This window comes from Eptesicus fuscus, chromosome 14, assembly GCF_027574615.1.
Source record: "Eptesicus fuscus isolate TK198812 chromosome 14, DD_ASM_mEF_20220401, whole genome shotgun sequence".
Lineage (NCBI taxonomy): Eukaryota > Metazoa > Chordata > Mammalia > Chiroptera > Vespertilionidae > Eptesicus > Eptesicus fuscus.
The window spans coordinates 72091803-72117225 of NC_072486.1; the positions used below are offsets into that span (position 1 = coordinate 72091803).

Here is a 25423-nt window from a genome sequence, read left to right on the forward strand (position 1 = left end):
CTTTATAATTTTGTTAACCAGTGTCACCCCAATGAATTCAATAAAAAAGGAAAAAACAGTTTAGAAGCTGAGTAATATATCTTTTTAAAAAATATATTTTATTGATTTTTTTACAGAGAGGAAGAGAGAGGGATAGAGAGTTAGAGACATCGATCAGCTGCCTCTTGCACTCCCCCTACGGAGGATGTGCCCACAACCAAGGTACATGCCCTTGACCGGAATCGAACCTGGGACCCTTGAGTCCACAGGCCAACGCTCTATCCACTGAGCCAAACCGGTTTTGGCATGAGTAATATATCTTTTATGTAATCTAGATCCTATTACTGAGAGTTTGCTATTCCATTGAAACCAATATAAGCGTTATAACATTTTAGTAGTGTTCTGAAGCTTTTTAGTAAGCAAACTACATCTAGTAGTTTTCTTATCTAAGAGGGAATAAGCATCTGTAAGTAGCCATTTATATCCATGAGAATTTACAAACAAAACTATATCCCTGCTCCTTTCTGAGATTCTTAAGAGAAACTTATATTTGGAAGAACTTAAGTTTTCAGTACAATTTCAGAAAATGTTGGTTATAATTTTTAGTAATAAGGTTCAATCAAATGGGACACTTACACTTTCATGTCACCTTATTTGGATACTCTGCCAAAGAGTATCACCTCTTTGAGATTATACTTCAGCCAGCTTACTTTAGTTAGTTTACAAATTTTGCCGTATTGTGGAGTGAGTTTATGAAATTTATACTGTGTTTCATGATCAAATATACAAAAAAAGGGGACATATGTAATATTTTCAACAATGAAGATTTTAAAAAATAAAAGAATATGGTGACCTCAGTCCCACAACCATAAGGAACTAAAATTTGCTAACATCCTGAATGAGCATGTAACGAAATTCTTTCCTAGGGGTTGGCCAATATGATAACTGTTTTGAGATACCCTGAGCACAAACCCAGTCATGTGCCATGCTTGAAAGTTTGACCTACAGAATTCTGAATTAGTAAATGGGTGTTTTAAATCACCAAGTTTGTGGTCATTTGTTATGTAGCAATAGAATACAAATATACGAACAATTCAATTAAAAATAAATAAATAAATAAATAAATAAATAAATAAATAAATAAATAAGATTTTAAATTTATTGGCATAAATATTCCCTTATACTTTAAAATCTGGAGACTCTGTACTGATATCACTTCTCTTATTCCTGACATTGGTGATCTGTGTCATCTTTTTTATCATGATCAGTTTGGCTGTAAGTTTTTCAATTTTATTGATCTTTTCCTCTTAATAAGAATCTGATTAAAGAGAAATAAATGGACAATATGAATATTTATAGAAAGGTAGAGGGAACAGCACTTGCACAGTCCCTGAAAGGAGAATAATTTGGTGTTTTCATAAAGAATAAACTGGAAGTGGCCAAAAGAGGAATCATGGAAAACAGTTCTGAGACTTACGCAGTAATATGGATCAGAAAAAGATAATGATAGCTTGGACTGCTTATAATAGCTAACAAGATGTGAGAAGTGGTTAGATTCATAATATATTATGAGGTGAATCCAATAGCACCTACTGATGACTTATGGAGTGATGAAGAATAGCCACAAATAATGCTTAGTCTTAGGCCTGTGGTTAATGGTAGCTTTGTGAAATAGGAAAGATTGGAAGGAGCAGATTTCAGCTATTGTGGGGGAAGTGAGATGGAGGAGAGGCCTCAAGAGATCTGATTTATACTTATTGAACATTTTGAATGATTAGTTGACTCAAATGAATTTTTTCTTTTGTATATATTTTCTCTTTGCTTAAGTTATCCAGGAAATTCACTCTTCATCGTGTAAAAATTGTCTGTCTAATGAAAGCACTGTATAGGAGATATTCAAGGTAAAAGAGACAATGTTTGACAACTACATATAGTTTCTAATAAAACATTAAAGTTGTAATGTACTAGGAAATAGAAGAAACAGATAAATATGTAAATCTTTTTGTGCTAAAGACATTGGAGTGCAGTGATTAGAGTTAGGTTGTACCTTATGTTAATAAACCTAATAACGAAATATTCTGTTTAAAGGTAGTGTATACAATGTAACCAAGATGAATTTCTTTAATGAGATCAAAATAGAGAATTCAGAAATTTGTTGTTCTTTTGTGAACTTCTTTGTATATAAATTAGATATTTGAGGTGACTCCGGAAGATTAGGCCCAGAATTCCAGACCTGCTTTAAAACAGACCACAAAATAAGTTTAGCCCAAGTAGAACTGATAGAACCTATTTGGTGTCCTTTGTAATAGGTCCAGAGGATGACTAACTTCTAGAGGTAGAGGCATTCAATCTGTAATTTTGGAAAATGATACACTAGAGCGAAAGCACTATGCTCTCCTCGAAAATAGTCTCAGAGAATTTGGCTGAAGTATTAGATTATCTCTTTCTTGATTAGAGTAAGCCTCCAAGTCAGGGTAAAATTCTTTCAGTCGTAAACTGAAGTAGAATTGTAATAGAATACTTTATGAAACAGAGGAAGTTTTAAATTTACATTTTTATTTCAGCAAACTGCTGTATAAAATACAATAAGCATTCAGTTTGAGCATTCCTCTGAGGACAGAGACCTTTTTTGTGTTACTCGTTACTATATTCTCAGCATAAGCACAGTGCGGCTACTCTGATATTTTTCTATATGAATATGTAAATTAATGAAACCGCAAATTAGAAAGTGTGGTTTATTTTGTGATTTTTTTCTTAAAACGTGTTTCTTCACTAGAGGGTGCTGTGTAAGCATGTTATACTTTTAAGTGTTCATTTTTTTATTTGCTATGAGATTGGATTTTAAATAATATGATTTATTAAAAGCTCTTATTTCTCTTTTTGCCTTCAAAGCAATACTGATGGTACTGTTATTCCTGAACTTGAGTAACTATTAATGGAAGCATTAACACAAACGTTTCTTTTCTTCCTCCTCCTTAGGAGACTTATGACTCCAATCATGTATGCTGCACGAGATGGTCACCCTCAGGTTGTTGCTCTCCTTGTTGCTCATGGAGCAGAAGTTAATACCCAGGATGAAAATGGTTATACTGTGAGAATCCATTGTACAATGTCCCTTTTTATTTCTAAGACATTGATATCTTATAATTATTAGTATTAGGCCACAAATACTTTTGAAATAAAAGTTACAGAAGGGCTAGGATATAATTGTGTTTTGATGAAGAAAAGCAACAGCTGAAATATAAAAAAAGGAATTTTCTGTCTCTCTTGGCCCTCACCATTGACAAAGAAGCTGTAACACACAAAACCTGGGCTCCAGAATACACTTAGAATTCTTTTTTTACACAACACAGTTCAGTAATTGGCAGATAAACCATTTTATTATATAACATCACTTGAGTGTGTAAAACATTTCTCTTATAAAATCACTGAGTACTGGAAGTTTGCTTTGCAATTACAACTTTGGAAATATGTTTACATTAAATTGTGAAATGAAGAGATTGCATCACTTCATTAATTAACTATGTTTACTTTTTTATTGTTTACTTTTTTATTTTATTTGTTGTTCTTTCCCTCTCATATACAGTCCCTCTTTTTAAACAATGTTTTCCTCCCCGCCTCCCACTTGTCCAGGCTTTAACATGGGCAGCACGTCAGGGTCACAAAAATGTAGTTTTGAAGTTGCTTGAACTTGGAGCAAATAAAATGCTACAAACCAAACATGGCAATACACCAAGCGAGATTGCAAAAAGAAATAAACATCTAGAGGTATTCTTTTATATATTAAACTAAATTTTCTATGGCATGTTATGTTGTCATTTGTATTCTAGAGTAAATGCTGAAAATTAAAGCTCTGTGAAACTTCAAGAAGAAATTTGTAGTTTTTCTTCTAAGCTTTGAAAATTTGAGGACTTTTAATTAGTTTATTGCATTATTAAATCTAGGGCAGTGGTCGGCAAACTCATTAGTCAACAGAGCCAAATATCAACAGTACAACGATTGAAATTTCTTTTGAGAGCCAAGTTTTTTAAACTTAAACTTCTTCTAACGCCACTTCTTCAAAATAGACTCGCCCAGGCCGTGGTATTTTGTGGAAGAGCCACACTCAAGGGGCCAAAGAGCCGCGTGTGGCTCACAAGCCACAGTTTGCCAACCACTGATCTAGGATATGTGACACTGAAATAGAATATTAAAGAACATCAAAGAAAAATATGAACATGAAAGATTATTTTGAGTTTTAAATTGTTTCTTAAAGTGAGATTTAATTTTGTATTTTGGTTAATTATGAAGCATAACCTTGAATTACTAAAAAGTTAGATTTTAAATCTAAGGAATTTCCCATATGGAGTTGGGATGTGTATACATTTAGCCATCCTTATTACATTCTTCCTACTTAACCATGTATTTAAAGTACTACCTTAGTACTCAATCTGAGTTACTTAACAAAATGGAATTTTTCATTTTGTTTTATATTGTATGGAAAATATTAATGACTATATTCTTTTGTTTTTACTATTTTTAATTAGATGTAGTTTTTTTCTGATTATTTTAGTTTATTTATTTTTTAAATATATTTTTATTGATCTCAGAGAGGAAGGGAGAGGAAGAGAGAGGTAGAAACATCAATGTTGAGAGGGAACCCTTGACTGGCTACCTCCTGCACTTTGAACCAAGCCCGCAACCCAGGCATGTGCCCTTGCGCAGAATCGAACCTGGGATCCTTCTGTCTGCAGGCCGACACTCTATCCATTGAGCCAAACCAGCTAGGGTATGGTTATTATTTTAATCAAGGAAATATTTGCTTAATTTTTAAAAAAATTATTCTTAGGATAGTAAGTTGTGAAAGTTCAGTCTCTCACCTTGGAGAAAAATTCTTTCTAGATATAAAATAATCACGTTTAGTTTCTTTTAAGTGTAAGTAATAGTATATAATATTGTTAACTATATTTGAATGGCTCAACTTTTTTCAGATCTTCAGCTTTCTTTCTTTGACTTTAAATCCATTGAAAGGAAAGCTTCAACAGCTAACTAAAGAAGAGACTATTTGTAAACTATTGACAACGGATTCTGATAAAGAAAAAGATAGCATATTTAGGTAAAAACCTTTTTATTGTTCAACACAATACCTATAATTCAGTAAAAATTGTGCATGGTTTTATTACTTCTAGTAAATGTGATATATGATATCTTAAACTTATAAGCATTTTTTAATATCACTTAGAAATGTCTGGTTTCTAAGTGCTTTATTCTCCAGAATTTTAGAAAAGTTTTATATGTGTATATTGACAGTAATGAGGATAATTTTTTGACTTTATATAAAATATCCACAATAAAATTTATTCCTAAAAGGTTCTAAGATTATGTTTTTGTTAGTGCTCAGTTTTTTTGAACACTAAGTTTTTAGCAGGTTTCTGATTTTATAAGCTAAATTAAAAATACATAATTTTTTTTTTCTGAACACCATTGTTCAGTATAGGCCACAAAATTGTTATCTATTTATCCACATTTAAAATTATTATTAAATTCTTACTTCCTGCAGTTAGAGTTTTTCATGTACAAGATCTCACAAGGAATATATATATATCAGCAGTTATTTTCATTCTTAGGAAAGATTATCTACATTTTACTATCACCGTTTACTATCACATGTTTACTTATATCTTTACTCAAGAAACCTATCTTATTCCTGATATAACATAGATCTGTTGTGTAAATATACAAATATATTTTACATATATTTATTTTCACTCATTCTTTCTCTGCATTATAAATACTTATTTGTTGTTTGGGCATTTATAGTATTTTTCTGAAATTGACACTGCTATAAATATATATAGTTCATATACAGCATTTGGAGACCTGGAAGTATTTTTACATGGTCTTGGACTTGAACATATGACAGATTTATTAAAGGTAAGACATTGTATAAGCTACAATAAATTACTTATGTATATTTGTTGGTTAACATGACATTAAATATCCATAAACATGCATATGAAAAAGTCCCAAATGCACTTTTCTCTGTAATTTGTACTTGTAAGCATTTTGAAAATTGGTACTTAAACGAGTTTCAAAAATTTGTACTTATAAGCATTTTAAAAATTTATTATTCTAGAAATTTATGTAAATTTTCTGGCTGGATTAAACAGCTTTTACTGCCTAAAACTTCACAGAAATCTTGCTTGTACATCTAAGTCCTTAGTTTGTTTTTTTTAGTTGCTAATCTTACTGCATAGAATATTAGAAGAAGCATTATTTTAAACCAAACAAACCTGGGATCAGATTCTTGCTTTAATGATTATTAACTGAAATATGTTACTTAAATATCTTTTTTTCATGCCAATGATAATACCTAATGTAGGGTTGTCATAAAGATTAAATTCATATGCCATCCACTGTTATAGGTCCTTTAGGCATGAATTATGGGGTTTGAATAGATGATAATTATAAGACAACTAGAGGCCCGGTGCACGGATTCATGCACTGGTGGGGTCCCTCAGCCTGGCCTGCACCCTCTCGCAATCTGGGACCCCTTGGGGATGTCAGAGAGCCGGTTTCGGCCCAATCCTCGCAGGCCAGGCCAAGGGACCCCACCGGTGCACCCTGACTTGATGTTTTTCTATGCTTTTCTGAGTGTATATTAATTCCTCTTTTATTTTCAAACTAGAGACCCAGTGCACAGATTCATGCACCAGTCAGGTCCCTCAGCCTGGCCTGCAGGGATTGGGCCGAAACCAGCTCTCCAACATCCCCCAAGGGGTCCCAGATTGTGAGAGGGTGCAGGCCAGGCCAAGGGACCCCACTGGGCCTCTAGTATGCATATAAGATCTTTGGTTAATCTCTTTCCGCCCTCCTCTGAGATTCATCAGTCTGTTCCATGTTTCCATGTGGTATTTGCTCCTGCACTGAGCGTCTGCCCCCTGGTGGTCAGTGCACATCATAGCTACTGGGTCAGTTAGGCTTATAGAGAGAGAGAGAGATTAACTGATACTGAAGGATTAAAGCACTATTTATGATAGGCTGTCCTTCAAAATATGTACATTCTGTTGGGTAGTTCAGAATTAGACTTCCTTGTACAATCCTGAAACTTCTTGAGATATATTGAGTAAAACTAAATGTTATTGATGGTTTAATGTGATACAAATAGAAATTTTAAATATTCATAAAACATAATTTCTATCGATTTTATAGAGTAAATATAAATTGTTTTTGAATCTGGAAAACTAGCTATGTATATTTTTAAGGTAATTATAGATATTATGACATTCATTACTATATACCTGGTGATATAATTCTGTACCTGCATAATCCTATCACCTCTAGAAAGTTGAAAGTTGTTTAGGAAGGTAGTATGTAACTAACTTATGTACATGTGGCTACTTCCTCTTCTACTGTTTTATTTATATTGAAAGGTGGCATTCTTTTTCCTTTTCTACAGGAAAGGGATATAACTTTAAGACATCTTTTGACCATGAGGAAAGATGAGTTTACAAAGGTAGTATCAATTTCAAAAACCGCAGACATAATCTTTCATATTTCTAAAATTGTAGATGGAACCTTTTATTTTCTATTTTAAAGATCCTAGGCTATAGACCATGAGTGATATTTTGCTAAGTTTTTGATTATATATGATTATAGATAACCAAAATCTTCTGTTATGGCGATAAGTTGTTTTAAGAACATTTAAAATCTTAAGAGTTGTTTTTTTATTTTGATTATGACATTTCAATTAAAACGCCTTCATTTCTAAATATAAATTAAAATTTTAAAACAGGTTACTTAGAAATAAGAGGTGTTTTTTGTGTGAGTGTGAACATGTGTCATCCAAATACTGCCTTTTGCTGGATTCTCACAATGGTCAAGACCTGTTATTTCATCAACTGATATTATTAAGCAACAATTTGAAAATACTGTGGGAAATATAAGAGTTACTTTAAAATTTTAAAAAAATATTTTACTGATTTTTTTTTTTACAGAGAGGAAGGGAGAAGGATAGAGAGCTAGAAACATCAATGAGAGAGAAACATCAATCAGCTGCCTCCTACACACCCCCCACTGGGGATGTGCCCGCAACCAACGTACATGCCCTTGACCGGAATGGAACCTGGGACCTTTCAGTCCGAAGGCTCTATCCACTGAGCCAAATCGGTTAGGGCAAGAGTTACTTTAATAAATAGGACACTTAAAAAGTAATGATATTTCTGAAATATTGGAACACATTGGCATAAACACACTGGGAACTTGAAATCTTTAGTATCACTGAATATCAAAATAAACATACTAATTAGCTCAATCCAGGAAAGAAAATTTAGTTAATACTAAGGGTAGAATACAAACATAAAGAAGACAGTTCTCATGTAATCACAGATATTTCAAATAATATTTTGAAGGAAAAAATTGTATTACTGTGGTTTTTTAGACTATATGTTAAAATCTAGTCATTTATTTTTAGAATCCATCACAACTGTTATGTATTGTAAAAAATTCACTAAAGTTACTACATATCTAAGTATTTTAATGATGTAAGCTTCTTAGTCACAGTTACAAGCAAGTAATATTTTTCCAGTGTTATTTTTTCAATATGTATCTTTTTTCAAGATATGAATTAATCAAGTAGAAAAATTCTATAGTAATTTTGAATATTATTCATGTGTGACTATCTTATTGCACCTTGAAATTATATGTATTTAGAATGGAATTACCAGTAGAGATCAACAGAAAATTCTGGCTGCTCTTAAAGAACTAGAAGTAGAAGAGATAAAATTTGGAGAATTACCTGAAATAGCAAAGTTGGAAATCAGGTAAAATTAACTTATTGGTTTACATTAATATTGTTTAGAACCAACTGTTCTTTTTTTTTCACTTTAATTTTGATAATGTTTCAGTCATTTTACTTGATGGCATCATTTCCCCAGATAGTTCATTTTGTAATACTGTGTTCTAAAATGGGAGATACTTTATAAAGTCGATTTTGAAGTTATTTTACCAAGATGCAAAACAATGTATCTTCTTGTTAACTCACATAAAAACATTTTTTATTTTTTATTGCATTTTGTTAATTGAACTATATAAGAGATCTCATGCTTTTCATAATATAGCTCTTACTCTCTTTAAATTATTTTAAGTGTCAAATTGAAAATACAAGGAAATGATATTTTCACTTAGGGCAGTGGTTCTCAACCTTTCTAATGCCGCGACCCTTAATACAGTTCCTCATGTTGTGGTGACCCCCAACCATAAAATTATTTTCGTTACTACTTCATAACTGTAATTTTGCTACTGTTAATGAATCGTAATGTAAATATCTGTGTTTTCCAATGGTCTTAGGCTCTATAGCAGCAGTTTTCAACCTGTGGGTCGTGACCCACAGGTTGAGAACCACTAGCAGGGTCGCCTAAGACCATCAGAAAACATAGATATTTATATTACGATTCATTAACAGTAGCAAAATTACAGTTACGAAGTAGCAGCAAAAATAATTTTATGGTTGGGGGTCACCACAACATGAAGAACTGTATTAAAGGGTCGCGGCATTAGAAAGGTTGAGAACCACTGATTTAGGGCAACAAGAAAGTGTTTCTTATGTAGCTCAGCTCTATCTTCAGCTTTATTCTGTAAGAAATCGTTATTAATATACTAGTAGCCCGTTTGCACGAAGATTCGTGCAATAGACCTTCATTCACCTGGCTGCCTGCACCAGTTTTCTGCCGGCACCAGGGACCCAGGCCTTGGCTGTGGCCACCGCCTTCTACCTTCTTTCAGGGTCCCGGCTTGGCCCTGGGCGGTGGCCTTGGGCTCCGCTGCACCCCAGCATCCCTGTGACCCGATCGCAGGAGCGAGCCGACCCCCCAGGTAGGCTCGCTCCTGCCATCGGAGTAGGCACCCCGCTGGCGCCCAAGGCCGGGAAAGCCTCGGGCGGCTTTCCCGGCCTTGGGCTCTGCCGCACCCCAGCTTCCCTGCAACGGTTTCCTGGTGGGCGTGGCTTGGTTGGTGGGCGTGGCTTGGGCGTAGCGAAGGTGCGGTCAATTTGCATATTTGTCTATTATAAGGTAAGATAAAGTTCATTTTCAGTATTATAAATTTGTCACGCACTGATTGTTAACATTAGTAATCCAAAATCTATTTTGAAAATAATATTTGATTTTATTAATGTACTAGAGGCCCAGTGCACGAAATTCATGCATGGGGTGGGGGTGACCCTCAGCCCAGCCTGCACTCTCTCCATTCTGGGACCCCTCGAGGGATGTCCAACTGCCCATTTAGGCCCGATCCTACCACGGGCAGCCAAATATCCCTCTCACAATCCAGGACTGCTGGCTCCCAACTGCTTTCCTGCCTGCCTTCCTGATTGCTCCTAACCGCTTCTGCCTGCCAGACTGATCACCCCCTAAGCACTCTCCTGCCAGCCTGATTGATGCCTAACTGCTCCCCTGCCAGCCTGGTCACCCCTAAATGCCCTCCTCTACAGGCCTGGTCCTCCCCAATTGCCCTCCCCTGCAGGCCTGGTCCCCCCAACTTCCCTTCCCTGCAGGCCCCAACTTTCCTACTCTGCTGGCCTGGTCACCCCTAACTGCCCTCCCCTGCTGGCCTGATCGCCCACAACTGCCCTCCCTTTCAGGCCTGATCCCTCCCAACTGCCCTCCCCTGCTGGCCATCTTGTGGTGGCCATCTTATGTCCACATGGGGGCAGCCATCTTCTGTGTTGGAGTGATGGTCAATTTGCATATTACTCTTTTATTAGATAGGATTATGGAGTAGTAAAAGCTTTTAACTTTTATTTGAAACAATTATAGGAGCCCCTATGTACTCTTCATCCAGTCTCACCCAATGTTAATATCTTGCTTAACAAGATATTAAAATATCAAAATATCAGAACCAGAAAACTGATATTGTTATAGTCCACATAGCTCATTCATATTTCACCAGTTACACAAGTACTCATTTGTATCTATGTATATAGCTCTGTGCAATCTTACTATATAACTAGAGGCCTGATGCAGGAAATTTGTGCAAGAGTAGGCCTTCCTTCCCCCGGCTTCCCTCTGGCATCCAGGACCCAGGCTTCCCTCAGGCCACCGGCAGGCACTCGGGACCCGGGCTTCCCTTGCAGCCCCAGCTTCGTCTGGAAGGTCGTCCGGAAGGACGTCTGGTCTAATTAGCATATTGTGCTTTTATTATTATAGAAGATAGAAAATAGCTTCATGCACCTACTTTCATAATCAATACACCTCACATACCATTACCACAAGACTCCCTCATAGTACCCCTTTATAACTATACCTCTCCCTCCCTTCTTCCCTAATCCCTAGCCACCCAATAATTTGTTATCTATTTTTATAATAATGTTATTTCATGAGTATTATATAAATGGAACCATGCAGGACGTATCCTTTTTCAATTGGCTTTTTTCAATCAGCCTAATTTCCTTGGGATTCACTCAAGTTATATCCTATCCTATCTAATAAAAGAGTAATATGCAAATTGACTGTCACTCCAACAAACAAGATGGCCGCCCCCATGTGGTCAAAGATGGCTGCCCCCATGTGGACACAAGATGGCCACCACAAGATGGCCTGCAGGAGAGGGCAGTTAGGGGTGACCAGGTCTGCAGAGGAGGGCAGTTGTGGGCGATCAGGCCAGCAGGGTAGGGCAGTTAGGAGGGACCAGGCCTGTAGGGGAGGGCAGTTGGGGGTGATCAGGCCTGCAGGGGAGGACACTTGGGAGGGACCCAGGCCTGCAGGGGAGGGCAGTTGGGGGCAACCAGGCTGGCAAGGGAGTGCAGTTAGGGGTGACTGGGCCGGCAGGGAAGGGCAGTTGTGGGGGACCAGGCCTGCAGGGGAGGACAGTTAGGGGCAACCAGGCCTGCAGAGGAGGGCAGTTAGGGGTGACTAGGCAGGCAGGGGAGCAGTTAGGCGTCGATCAGGCTGGCAGGGGAGTGGTTAGGGGGTGATGAGGCTGGCAGGCAGAAGCAATTAGGGGCAATCAGGCAAGCAGGCAGGCAGGCAGGCAGGCGAGTGGTTGGGAGCCAGCAGTCCTGTATTGTGAGAGGGATGTCCGACTGCCCATTTAGGCCTGATGCCACTAGGATTGCGCCTAAATGGGCAGTTGGACATCCCTCAAGGGTTCCCAGATTGGAGAGGGTGCAGGCTGGGCTGAGGGGCACAAACCCCCTACCCCCGTGCACAAATTTCGTGCACTGGGCCTCTAGTAAAATATAATACTTACAAATTCAGTAGTATTATCACTAGTTAGTCTGCCTAAAACTAATAATGCAACTATGATAAACACTGAACACATGAATAATAGATTTCCACATTATTTTAAAATTTAGAGGTTTTTCAGGAAAAATATAAATGATCCAGGTTTTTTTTAGAAAACTTAATTACAATGTTAAATTATTTTCCTTCCTCTTAATATACCTCTTTATAACAATAATTTACGTTTTCAAAATAATGCCTCATAATTACTTCAAAATAGCATTTAAACACATTGTAAAGGATTTCAGTTGTGAGGAATTAAAATCAGCAAACCTTGAATTACTTTGTTCATTTTCTTTACTTATTTAATTTATTGCTTTTATGAAGGAATATTCTAAGTTTTACATGCTAACTTGCAAATTAAATGTTTTAATATAACTTATTTGTGTGATGGCAGAATTGCCTGTACAAATTTATTTTGTGGATTTAATACACTTAAAGAATGTGCAGAATACTGAATGGTTTACTTATTAAAACTGCTGAATTTAAAAACAAAACAAAACTGGAAGACATATATTTTAGGAATTTGACCTTGTTATTAAATCACAGACTCTGTTTATATGCTGTTAAGGAAAAGGTTTTACTTCCCATTTATTCAAAGTCATTCTTTAAAGAAGAAATTAGTCATTAAGTCATAAGAAAACTAACAGCAAGAAAAGTTGAACTGATTGATTATAATCTTCTGATAATGTGATTTTAACAATTTAGCTACTGATTTATTTAAGATACTTTCTTCTGTGTTGTAAATTTTCTAAAATAGTATCTCCTACAATAACACATGCACAGTACACTTATTTATTCTACACTTAGCCTTAGTATGTTTGCAGATTTATAGAATGTATTTTATAAATATTAATAACTATTATATTACTACTTTGAGATATTTTGAACAGCAGTAGTTGTTTTCATTCATGTCTTGACATTTTCAACAATTTCTGTCTAGACCTTTTCTCTGAGCTATCTGACATCTACTTAAATTTATCAAAGGCATCTCAAAAATATTTTCATTAAGAAAACTCTTTCTTCTCCAAAAGGAAAAATCTGTATACATACAAAATTTTATGTAAAAATATATTATTCACATCTGTTACTTATAAGCTTTCTAAAATCAGGAATCTACATATTTAACAGGGGAATTGTTGAATTACATTGCATCAATATAATTATTTTATTGTGTCATTAATATTATTTTGAGATTTAATGTCATGGGAAAATACTCAGAATAAGTATAAAAAGCACAATATAAAATGGAGTGTGAAGTATAGTTCTAGTTATATATATGCATAAGAAAAATACTGGAAGAAAATGTGTACTATAAGAAAATATTTGAAAGAAAATAGTATCAGTTATTATATTTGAATTAATTTTGACTCATTCACATAGATGGCTGTTGTGTTGGCTGTTGTCATTTTTTTTTTTACTTAACATTGTAGGGGAAAAGAGGTCAGTGCCCCTGACTAAATAGTCAGGTATTACATGTTTTAAATTTTCTTATGGCACACCAATTGAAAATTGCTGTCATATGTGGATGTGTCCATTAGTATCCTACTTACTCTTCTCTACTTGAACTTTCATGTTCCTTTAAACTACACCACTTCTCAAATAAGCTTTCTTATACAAAAATCTGATTTTCTACTTTTCTATTTAAATTCCTTTAATAACTCGTACCTTATAAAGAAGATAAAATTCAGTTCCTTAGCATGTCACAAAAGTTCCTTAAATAAATGGTTAGGTCTATCCTCTTTCCTTACTACTTTCCCATAATTGTGCTTTAGTTATATCTTGGTGACCTCTTACTCTCATACTTATGCACCTGCTATTCTCTCCATCCATAATTCCTTCTCTTCCTTACCTTTATTACTTTCTCTTCCTTCCTTACAAACCTATTCTACTGCTCCACACTCAATTCAAGTTACCATCTCTATGAAGCACTACTAATTCCCTATTCCCATTATACTAAGTTCATTATTTCTGTGTTTTAGATGCCTCCTCTATAAACTTAGGTTAACAACATCTACCTTAAAGGAGTTGTTATGAGGAATTAAACAAATAATAAATGTAAAATAACTAGTGCAGTGCCTTTAGATAGTACTCAAAATCGGTCCTCTAACACTCCTTCATTTAACTCTGTGAATAATGATGTTATAATTGAACTAGAGGCCCAGTGCATGAATTCATGCACTGGTGGGATCGCTTGGTCTGGCCTGCGGGATCAGGCTAAAACCGGCTCTCTGACATCCCCTGAGGGGCCCCAGATTTTGAGAGGGAGGTTCTCGGGTGACACCCCCCGGAATCGGGCTCTCTCCTCTCTGGTGCTGGGTGCATCACCTGAGAACCACCGCTGCCAAGTGACCGCAGCTCGGCAGCTCCTGTGTTGAGTGTCTTAACCCCTGCTGGGCAGTGCACATCATAGCTACTGGCCAGTCTGCCGGTCGCTTAGGCTCTTATCCTACCTAATAATAGACAAATATGCAAATTGACCGCACCTTCGCTACGCCCAAGCCACGCCCACCAGCCAAGCCACGCCCACCAATCAGGACGAGTATGCAAATTACTCCAACAAAGATGGCGGCTAATTTGCATACCAAGACAGCGTAGAAAGAAGCCAAGAGCTGCAGAAGGGAGCAAAGCTGCAGAGAAGCAAGCAAGCTGGGGGGAGGAGAAGGGAGGAGCAGAGGCGGGGCCTGGGGAGAAGGGAGAAAAGCAGGCAGGCTGGTGGAGAAGGCGGGGCAGGGGAGAAGGGAGGAGTGGAGGCGGGGCCTGGGGAGAAGGGAGGAGCAGAGGCAGGGCCAGGGGAGAAGGAAGAAGAGCGGGCGGGCTGGCGGAGAAGGGAGAAAAGCAGGGGGCTGGCGGAGAAGACAGGGCGGGGGACAAGGGAGGAGAGCAGGCAGGGCGGGGTAGAGTGCAGCAGGAAACCCTATTGCAGGATTTTTCCTGCAACGGGAACGCTAGTATATATATAGATACTTGCCTCTCATTCTGAACTTGGAGATCTTCAAGATTAGAGATTTGGTTTACTTCGTATATTCAATGTCTTTTTCAGTTTCTGATACATATTAGCTATTCTATGAATACATTTTAGAGAATATAGCAAATATGACTAGACACTGAGTAGCACAATAGAATGAAGTAAATGGCTTACATGTGTGATTCCTGTTTGTTTCCTCTTTTTAGTGGTGATGAGTTCCTCAACTTTCTTCTGAAATTAAACAAACAATGTGGCCATTTAATAACAGCTGTACAGAATATCATTACTGAGTTGCCTGTAAATTCTCACAAGGTATTCTACAAAAGTTAAGTGAAGAAAAGTATGAATGCTGAAGAACATTTCAGATAAGTCTATGATAATTAGTAATAGCATTGATATGTTAAAATTGTATTTTTATTCTAAAAAATCATATAAGATCTCAATAAGTAAATGTGTTTACTATTACTCCTTTACATACTTATTAATTGAAAAACTTTTGTGTGCTAGTCCTCAAGAAAAGTCAAGACTAAAAATTAAACTGATCTGTTTATTGTACTTACTATTTGTTCTAAAGGGAATTTAGAACAAATTTAAAATATAAAGTGACAGGAGACCCAAGTGGAAGTTGAAACAAAACATTGTTGAGTGTTATTAAAAACCATATCAAGCCCTAACTGGTTTGGCTCAGTGGATAGAGCATTGGCCTGTGGAGTAAAGGGTCCCAGGTTCGATTCTGCTCAAGGGCATGTACCTTGGTTGTGCGTACATCCCCAGTAGGGGGTGTGCAGGAGGCAGCTGATCGATGTTTCTAACTCTCTATCCCTCTCCCTTCCTCTCTGTAAAAAATCAATAAAAATATATTTTAAAAAACAACAACCATATCAATATATAAGGTGTTTTACCCTGACCAGCTTGGCTTAGTGCTTGAACATTGGCCTATGACCCAGGAGGTCATGGTTCAATTCCCTATCAGGGCACATGCCCAGGTTGTGGGCTCAATCCCCAATATGGGGCATGCAGGAGGCAGCCGATCAGTGATTTTCTGTCATCATTGATGTTTCTCTCTCTCCCTCTCCCTTACTTTCTGAAATCGATAAAAATATATTTGAAATACATATATATATGGTGTTTTAACGAAGGAAGTTTTACTTTTTTAATCTTTTTTATTCTTTAATTACAGAAGACATATCCTATCTAATAAAAGAGTAATATGCAAATTGATCATCACTCCAACACACAAGATGGCTGCCCTCATGTGGTCAAAGATGGCTGCCCCCATGTGGACACAAGATGGCCACCACAAGATGGCCAGCAGGGGAAGGCAGTTGGGAGGGACCAGGCCTACAAGGGAGGGCAGTTGTGGGCTATCAGGCCAGCAGGGGAGGGCAGTTAGGGGTGACCAGGCCTGCACGGGAGGGCAGTTAGGGGTGACCAGGCCTGCAGGGGAGGGAAGTTAGGGGCAAACAGGCTGGCAGGGGAGCTGTTAGGCATCAATCAGGCTGGCAGGGGTGAATAGGTTGGCAGGCAGAAGCAGTTAGGGGCAATCAGAAAAGCAGGCAGGTGAGCAGTTGGGAGCCAGCAGTCCTGGATTGTGAGAGGGATGTCCGACTGCCCTCGAGGGGTCCCAGATTGGAGAGGGTGCACGCTGGGCTGAGGGACACACACCCCCATGCATGAATTTTGTGCACTGGGCCTCTAGTATTATTATATTTATTTCAGGTGTACACCCCAGTGATTAGACATTACATAATTTAGTGATCATCACGATAAATCTTGGACCCATCTGACATCATTCAAAGTTGCTAGACTATTATTAATGATACTGAGGTCCAGCGCACAGAATTGTGCAGGGTCCCTAGGGCCTAGCCTCCTGAGATCAGGGACATCTTCTGCCCGTTAGCCAGTCCCCAGGCCGAATGCTGCCTCCGCCACTGGACTATCAGGCCGTTGGGATCACCAGCTCATCCCTGGCTGCTCGGGGGCTCAGGCCTGCAGGAAAGCAGGCGCCAGCGACTTCACCTCCATGCGCGTGCGCTGGGCCGGCTGCTTATGGAACACGCTGCCCGCTTGGGGCCCCTCACGTGGGCACTGTTGATGCCACTGCTGCCGCTGGGGCTTGAGGCGCTGATGGAAGGTGCGGAGCTCACCTGCGACCTTCCCACCCTGTTGTGAACAGCCCCAAGCGGGCAGTGCATTCCATTAGCAGCCGGCCCGACGCACACACATGGAGGTGAGGTCACTGGCACCTGAGCCCCTGAGCAGCCGGAGATGAGCTGGTGATCCCAATGGCCTGACAGCCAGCCCGGTCCTCCCACCACCAACCCCGATTCCCCCATTCACCATCGCTGATCCATTGGAGCCTGTGGGCCGGAGGCAGGGACCAAGAGGTCAGCCGTTCAGCCCACTCGCCAGTCCCCAGTCCCTCGTTGCCCTGCTCAATGCACCTCATGGTGACCGGTCGTTTGGCGTCACAGTCATCACGAACACTGGCTTTTTATATATATAGATTCCTTAAGCTGTACTTTACATCACCATGGTTATTCTGTAACAACCAATTTGTACTTAATCCTTTCACCTTTTTGCCCCAACTCCCAACACCCAACACCACCTCCATCTGGAAACCATTAAAATGTTCTCTATGAGTTCATTTCTGTTCTGCTTATTTATTTTTATTTTTAGATTCAATAGATAAGGATTTATTGTCACTTTATTCATATTTTTTATTTTTGGTACAGTTATATCTTTTAACCCTTTGCACTCGCTTGCTTTTTTCTCGATTCCTTTATTCTAATGCTAACCGTGTCGAGTCACACTTGACATCTGAGTGCAAAAGGTTAAAATTTATTTTTATTGTTGAGAGTATTACAGAGCTCCATTTTCTCCCCTTTGCTACCCTCCACCCGGGTCCTCTCCCAACACAGACCTTCATCGCATTATTGTCTGTGTCCCTGCATTATGCATATCTATCTATCTATGTATATAAAAAGCCCGCAACCAGAATGCCAGAACGACAGAACAACCAGTTGCTATGACGACCACTGCGGCCAGCGAACCGGCCTAATGGCGGGGGTGGGGCAATATCCCGCAGCCCCTTCCCCCAGCCAGCCCCACTCCTGATCGGCCCCCACCACCCTGATCAGCCCATGGCCCCTCCCCAAGCCAGCTCCGTCCCCCACACCAATCAGGGATGGGGCTGGCTGGCCAACCTCCACAGCCCCTCCCCTGGCTGCTGACCTCCAGTTGCCCCCCCCACCCCATTCAGGGATGGGGCTGGCTGGCCAACCTCCACAGCCCCTCCCCTGGCTGCTGACCTCCAGTTGCCCCCCCCCACCCCATTCAGGGGCAGGGCCGGCCAACTCACCACCCACAGCCTCTCCCCACACCCAGCCCCACCCCCATCGGCCCCTCCACCCCAACTGGGGATGGGGGCCACCAGCCAATTGCTCTCGGCACCTCCCCCCAGCCGGCCCAGCACTGAACGGGTCCTGATCAGGGCTGGCCAGCCAACCTACTGCTGTCTCCTCCTCCCGACAGGCCCGGCCCCGATCTGCCTCAATTGGGGCCTGGCCGGCTGGACCCCACCCAGGCACAAATTCGTGCACTGGGCCTCTAGTATGCATATAAGTTTTTTGGTTAATCTCTCTCTGTCCCCTGAGAACTATCTATTCCATGTCTCTGGACCTAGTTTGTTCATCAGTTTATTTTGTTCATTAGACTGCACATATAAGTGAAATCCTATATAATAAAGAGGTAGTATTCAAATTGACCATCACTCCAACACACAAGATGGCCAGCAGGGGAGGGCAGTTGTGGGCAATCAGGCTAGCAGGGGAGGGCAGTTGGGGGTGATCAGGCCTGCAGGGGAGGGCAGTTAGGGGGGACCAGGCTGGCAGGGGAGGGCAGTTAGGGGCAATCGGGCCGGCAGGGGAGGGCAGTTAGGGGCAATCGGGCCAGCAGGGGAGCAGTTAGGTGTCGATCAGGCTGGCAGGCAGAAGCAGTTGGGGCAATCAGGCAGGCAGGCAGGCGAGCAGTTGGGAGCCAGCAGTCCTGGATTGTAAAAGGGATGTCCCAGATTGGAGAGGGTTCAGGCTGGGCTGAGGGACACACACCTGCCGCCCCCCCCCCCCCCCCCCCCCATGCACAAATTTCGTTCACCGAGCCTCTAGTCAAGTAATATTTGTCTTTTTCTGACTGGCTTATTTCACTTAGTATAATAATCTCCAGTCCATCCATGCTGTCTCAAAGGGTAAGAAATTATTCTTTTTACAGCTGAATAGTATTCCATTGTGTAAATGTGTCACAGTTTTTTTAATTCACTCTTCTACTGATGGGCACTTGGGCTGTTTCCAGATCTTAGCTACTGTAAATAATGCTGTTATGAACATAGGGGTGCATATATTCTTTCTGATTGGTATTTTGGCATTCTTAGGCTATATTCTCAGAAGTAGGATCACTGACACTTCCATTTTTTAATTTTTTTAGGAAACTCCTACTGTTTTCCCACCAGCTGTGTATTAGAGTTCTGTTTTCTCCACATTATCACCAGTATTTGTTGTTTGTTGATTTATTGATGGTAGCCATTATGACAGGTGTGAGGTGATATCTCATTGTCATTTTAATTTGCATCTTTCTTTTTTTATTAAGGTATTATATGTGTATATATCTTACCATTGCCCCCCCCTAATTTGCATCTTTCTGATGATTAGTGACATTGAGCATTTTTTCATATGTCTCTTGGCCATCGGTATGTCCTCTTTGGAGAAGTGTGTATTCAGTTCCTTTGCCTATTTTTTATTAATTGGATTGCTTGTCTTCCTTTTGTTGAGATTATAAGTTCTTTATATATTTTGAAAAATAACCCTTTATTGGATATAGAGGGTTCTTTTTGAGGAAGGTTTCTTTTGCTGCACAGAAGCTTTTTAGTTTGATGTAGTCCCATACATTTATTTTTTCCTTTGTTTCTCTTGTCCTTAGTGATATCTCGATAAAAATTCTATGTGAGATGTCTGATATTTTGCTGCCTACATTTTCTAGGATTTTTATGGTTTCTTTTACAGTTCGTGACTTACATTTAAGTCTTATACTTTTTGAGTTTACTCTTGTGTATGGTTTAAGTTGATGGTCTGGTTTCATTTTTTTGTATGTATCTGTCCAAATTTTCCCAGCACCATTTATGGAACAGACTGTCTTGACTCCATTTATGCGCTTGCCTCCTTTGTTGAATATTAATTGAGCGTAATGGCCTGGGTCAATTTCTGGGTTCTTGGTTATGTTGCATTGTTCCATATGCCTGTTCTTGTGCCAGTACTAGACTGTTTTGATTACAGTGACTTCGTAATATTATTTTATATCCAATATTGTGATCTCTCCAACTTTGTTCTTCTTTCTTGAGATTGTTGTGACTATATGGGTCATATAAATTTTTGGAGTATTTGTTCCATATCTGTGAAATATACTGTTAGTATTTTCATAGGAATTGCATTGAATCTATAGATTGTTTTGGGTAGTATAGACATTTTAATTATGTTAATTCTATCAATCTATAAACACGGTATATTTTACTTGTTTCTATCTTCCTCTGTCTCTTTTTTCAATGTCCTGTAATTTTCTGAGTACAGATCTTTTACCTCCTTGGTTAAGTTTATTCCTAAGTATCTTATTTTTTGTTGTTGTTGCAATGGTAAATGGGATTATTTTTTAGTTTCTCATTCTGAAAATTCATTATTGGTGTACAAAAATGCCATCAATTTCTGCGTATTAATTTTTTACCCTGCTGCATTGCCAAATTCATTTATTAAATCCAGTAGTTTTATAATGGAGTTTTTAGGTTTTTTTATGGACAGTATCATGTTATCTATGAATAATGAGAGTTTACTTCCTTTTTTTCCAGTTTGGATGCCTTTTATCTTTTCTTCTTGTCTGATCACTTTGGTAGGACTTCGAGGAACAAGTGAGCTAGATCCCCACTAGGGGCTGTGACGAGAAGCAGCCAGTCAATGATTCTCTCTCATCATTGATGTTTCTATCCTTCCCTCTCCCTTCCTCTCTGAAATCAATAAAAAAATATTTTTATAAAAAAGAGGTGAAAGTGGACGTCCTTGTCTTGTTTCTGTTCTTAGGTTAAATGCTTTCAGTATTTGCCCATTCAATATGATATTGGCTGTAGGTTTTTCATATATGGCCTTTATTATGCTGAGATATTGCCTGTAATCCCTCTATTCCCACTTTACTGAGAGTTTTTATTGATAATGGGTGTTGAGCCTGGCCAGCATGGCTCAGTGGTTGAGAGCATCGACCTATGAACCGGGAGGTCACGGTTCGATTCCTGGTCAAGGGCACATGCCCAAGTTGCAGGTTCGATCCCCAGTAGGGGGGCTTGCAGGAGGCAGCCAATCAATGATTCTCTCTCATCATTGATGTTTCTATCTCTCTGTCCCTCTCCCTTCCTCTCTGAAATCAATTTAAAAAAAAAAAAAGTGGGTGTTGGATTTTATCAAATGTTTTTTCTGCTTCTATTGATACGATCATGCGATTTTTGTCTTTCAATTTATTTATGTGATGCATCACATTTACTGATTTGTGAATATTGTACCAGCCTTGCCCTGGAATAAATCCCACTTGATCATGGTGTATGATCTTTTTAATATATTGCTGGATCTAATTTGCTAATATATTGTTGATCTTAGTATCTATGTTATCAGATATATTGGCCTGTAATTCTCTTATTTTGTAGTGTCATTCTTAGGTTTTGTAATTAAGATAGTGCTGGCCTCATAAAAAAAGCTTGGAAGTGTTCCTCCTCCTGGATTTTTTGGAATAGTTTGAGAAAGATAGGTGTTAGTTCTTTGAATATTTGGTAAAACTCCCCTGTGATGTCATCTAGGCAAGAGATTTTATTTGCTGGGAGATTTTTGTTCTTTTTGTTTTTTTAATTATTGCGTCAATTACATCAGTTGTTATTGGCCTACTTAGGTTTTCTGATTCCTTCTGATTGAGTTTTGGATGATTGTGTATTTCCAGGAACTTGTCCATTTCGTCCATGTTGCCCAGCTTGTTGGCATATAGTTGAGTTGTTCATAGTCTTTTCTTACAATCCTTTGTATTTCTGTGGTGTCAGTCGTTATTTCATCTCTTTTGTTTCTGATTTTATTTATTTGGGTCCTCTGTCTTTGTTTCTTGATGAGTCTGGCTAGCTATTCATCTTATTTTATTTTTCAAAGAACCAGCTCTTGATTTTATAGATTTTTTTGTATTGTCTTATTAGTCTCAATGTCAGTTATTTCTCCTCTGATCTTTATTATTTCCTTCTATTTCCTCTGGGCTTTTCTTTTTGTTCTCTTTTTATTTCTTTTAGTTGTAGGGTTAGATCGTTTATTTGAGATTTTTCTTGTTTCTTCAGGTAGGCCTGTAATGCTATGAACTTCTGTCTCAGGACTGCTTTCGCTGTGTCTCATAAATATTTAGGTTGTTGTATATTCATTTCCATTTGTTTCCAGGATGTTTTTTATTTATTTCTTGATCTCATTTGTAACCCAATCATTGTTTAATAGCTTACTATTTGGCCTCCATGTGTTTGAATGTTTTTGAGGTGTTTTTTTTATTGTAGTTGATTTCTAGTTTCATGTGGTGTGACCCAAGAAGTTCCTTGATATAACTTAAGTCTTCTTGAACTTGTTAGAGACATATTTTGTGTCCTAACATGTGGTCTATCTTTGACAATGTCCCAATGCACTTAAGAATAATATTCTGCTGCTTTGGGATTAAATGTTCAGCAAGTATCAATTGAATCAATCTGATCAACTGTGTCATTTAGGTCACTTTTTCTTCTTTTTTTTTTTTTTGGTCTAGAACATCTATGCAGTGATATCAGTGCAGAGTTCAGGTCCCCTACTATGACTGTTCTGCTGTCTCTCTCTCCCTTAAAATCCTTAATGAGTTATTTTATATCTCTACTAGAGGCCCAATGCACGAAATTCGTGCAAGGGGCTTGGCCCTCGCAGCCCTGGCTGCCTCAGCCCTCGCAGCCCTGGCTTCATCCGGAAGGTCGTCTGGACAGTTGTTACATTGTCAGGTCTAATTAGCATATTAGCTCTTTATTATATAGGAGGATATATATTTAGCTGCTTCTTTATTGGGTGCATATATGTTTACTAGTGTTTCTTTGTCTCCTTATTTTGCTAGCCTCACTGTGTTAGTTTTATTTATTAGGTAGAGCTTTTACATCTCTCAGGCTTCATAGAGTGGCCTAATGTAGTAGGTATTCCTCTCTCTCTAAAATAAAGTAAAAACATCTCTCCCTCTCCCTCCTCTCTCTCTAAAATAAGTAAAAACAAATACAAAAGAAAAGAGAATTAGTAAAAATAGAGTGGGGAAAAGGAAAACAGTAAAAAAGAAAGAAAAAAGTATAGAAAGGTAAAAAGAAGTGGAAGATTAAGCAAAAGAAAAAACAGAATAAGAAAAGGAAAGAGGCAACTAAGAAATATGAAAGAGAGGAGAAAAAGGGAAAAGAGAATAATAATAATAATATCAAAGCAATAAAAAAGAAAAATTAAAGATAATAATGAAAAAACAAACACCAAAAAAGTCAATATGTGAAGTTTGTCTCAGCAGATTTGAGTGCCTGCTAGGATTTCCCTTTCAATCCTACTCTTCTGTTATCTGAGGCTAACTTTTTTGTATGCGTATTTTAGGCCTCCCTGGTGGTACTTTTGTGCTAACCAGTCAGAAGCTGTCCAAGTTGGCCCTCCGTGCCCTTTTCAAAACTTTGGAGCAATCTACAGCTTATGGCTGCCTCTCCTGGGCTTGGCTGCCCATGGGAGGTGCCAAATTGAGCTCCAGTGCTGGTTTCTTAGCACGGGACCTATAGGGTGTCAGCAAATGTTTAGACTTCAGGGAAGAAGGTGGTTGTGTACCAATATTATTTCCCTGCCCTTGGTTGGGTGAAGTCCCTCTTAGGCTATGGGTGTCTGCTGGAATCCAGGAGTTTCTGTTAGCTCTCCTGTAACACGGAAGTACCAGCCAGTTTCCCTGTAAAGTGGGGGGAGTGTCCCCACCCCAAAGCCGGCTATTGATGTTCCCTGAGACGACTGCCCCTGAGACTGCTGTCTTCTCGGCAGGAATGGAGATGCAGGGTTGCTAGATCCCAGAGGGTGCAGTGAGTGGGATTCCTTAGGGTAGGGTGAGCTGTATATCAGGAGGCTGGGTGTTAGCCTTTCCCCAGGCTTCTGCTGTTGAGAGGGGCTTATGCCTCTAAGGAAAAATGGTTGCTGTGATATGGGGGTTGGGGCATGGCGGGGAACTCAGCACAGGTATCCCAGCAGCCACCTTCCCTGTGACTCTCCCTAACTCCTTCTACCCCTGTCTCTCCTTAGGTAACTCTAGTCTGCACTGTCATCCCTCTGCTGAAACCTAGGGGAAATGTCTGGAACAGAAGTACTGTGCACCAGACCTTTAAAGAAAGTGGCTTTGTCTCTTAGCAGCTCAGGTTGCTGCATGGGCAACTGTTCCCAGCTCTGGCTGTCTGGGCTGGTGAGCCCTGCCTGGTGTCCATCTCCTCTCCTGCTGGGGCAGCCTTCCTCCCTCTTGGCCCAGCGCTCCTGATATCTGGGCCAGCACCTCTCACTTTCCCGCCCTTCTTACCAGTCTCGAGGTGGCTTCTGCCCTTCCTATTTAAATGTCTTTTCTTCAGGCAGTCTTCAACTGGTATTTCATGGTGAATATTTCCCAATTTAGTTTTAATTACAGTTTATTCTGGGAGGAGGTAGGAGAAAGATCCACCTACTCTGCTGACATCTTCTAATTCTCTCTCAGTGCCTATTGTTCATATTTTTCATCTTATCTTTTTTTTCTTCTTAAAAAATACTAACATTTCATATAATACTGGTTTGGTGGTGACTAATTCCTTTAGCTTTCTTTGTATGGGAAGCTCTTTATCAGTCCTTCAAATCTAAATGATAACTTTACTGGGTAGAATAATCTTGGTTGTAGGTCTTTGCCTTTTATCACTTTGAATATTTCTTGCCAATCCTTTCTGGCCTGAAAGGTTTCTGATGAGAAATCAACTGCCAGTCTTATGGAATCTCCTTTTTTGATTACTAACAGCTTCTCTTTTGCTACTTTTAAGATTATCTCATTGTCTTTAATCTTTTGCATTTTAATTGATGTGTCTTGGTATGTATCTCTTTGGGTTCATCTTGTGTAGGCCTCTTTGTGCTTTCTG

At 39.1% G+C, this 25423-nt stretch overlaps 1 protein-coding gene across 1 annotated transcript in view; it reads left to right on the plus strand.

Annotated features, from left to right (window-relative positions):
• Positions 1-25423, plus strand: part of ASZ1 (ankyrin repeat, SAM and basic leucine zipper domain containing 1) — an 83256-nt gene that overhangs the window by 50190 nt on the left and 7643 nt on the right. Inside the window, exons 5-11 of the mRNA XM_054726106.1 lie at positions 2959-3070; positions 3613-3747; positions 4950-5074; positions 5817-5892; positions 7418-7474; positions 8671-8780; positions 15411-15516. Coding sequence (XP_054582081.1) covers positions 2959-3070; positions 3613-3747; positions 4950-5074; positions 5817-5892; positions 7418-7474; positions 8671-8780; positions 15411-15516 — 721 coding nt within the window. The remainder of the gene's footprint in view (positions 1-2958; positions 3071-3612; positions 3748-4949; positions 5075-5816; positions 5893-7417; positions 7475-8670; positions 8781-15410; positions 15517-25423) is intronic.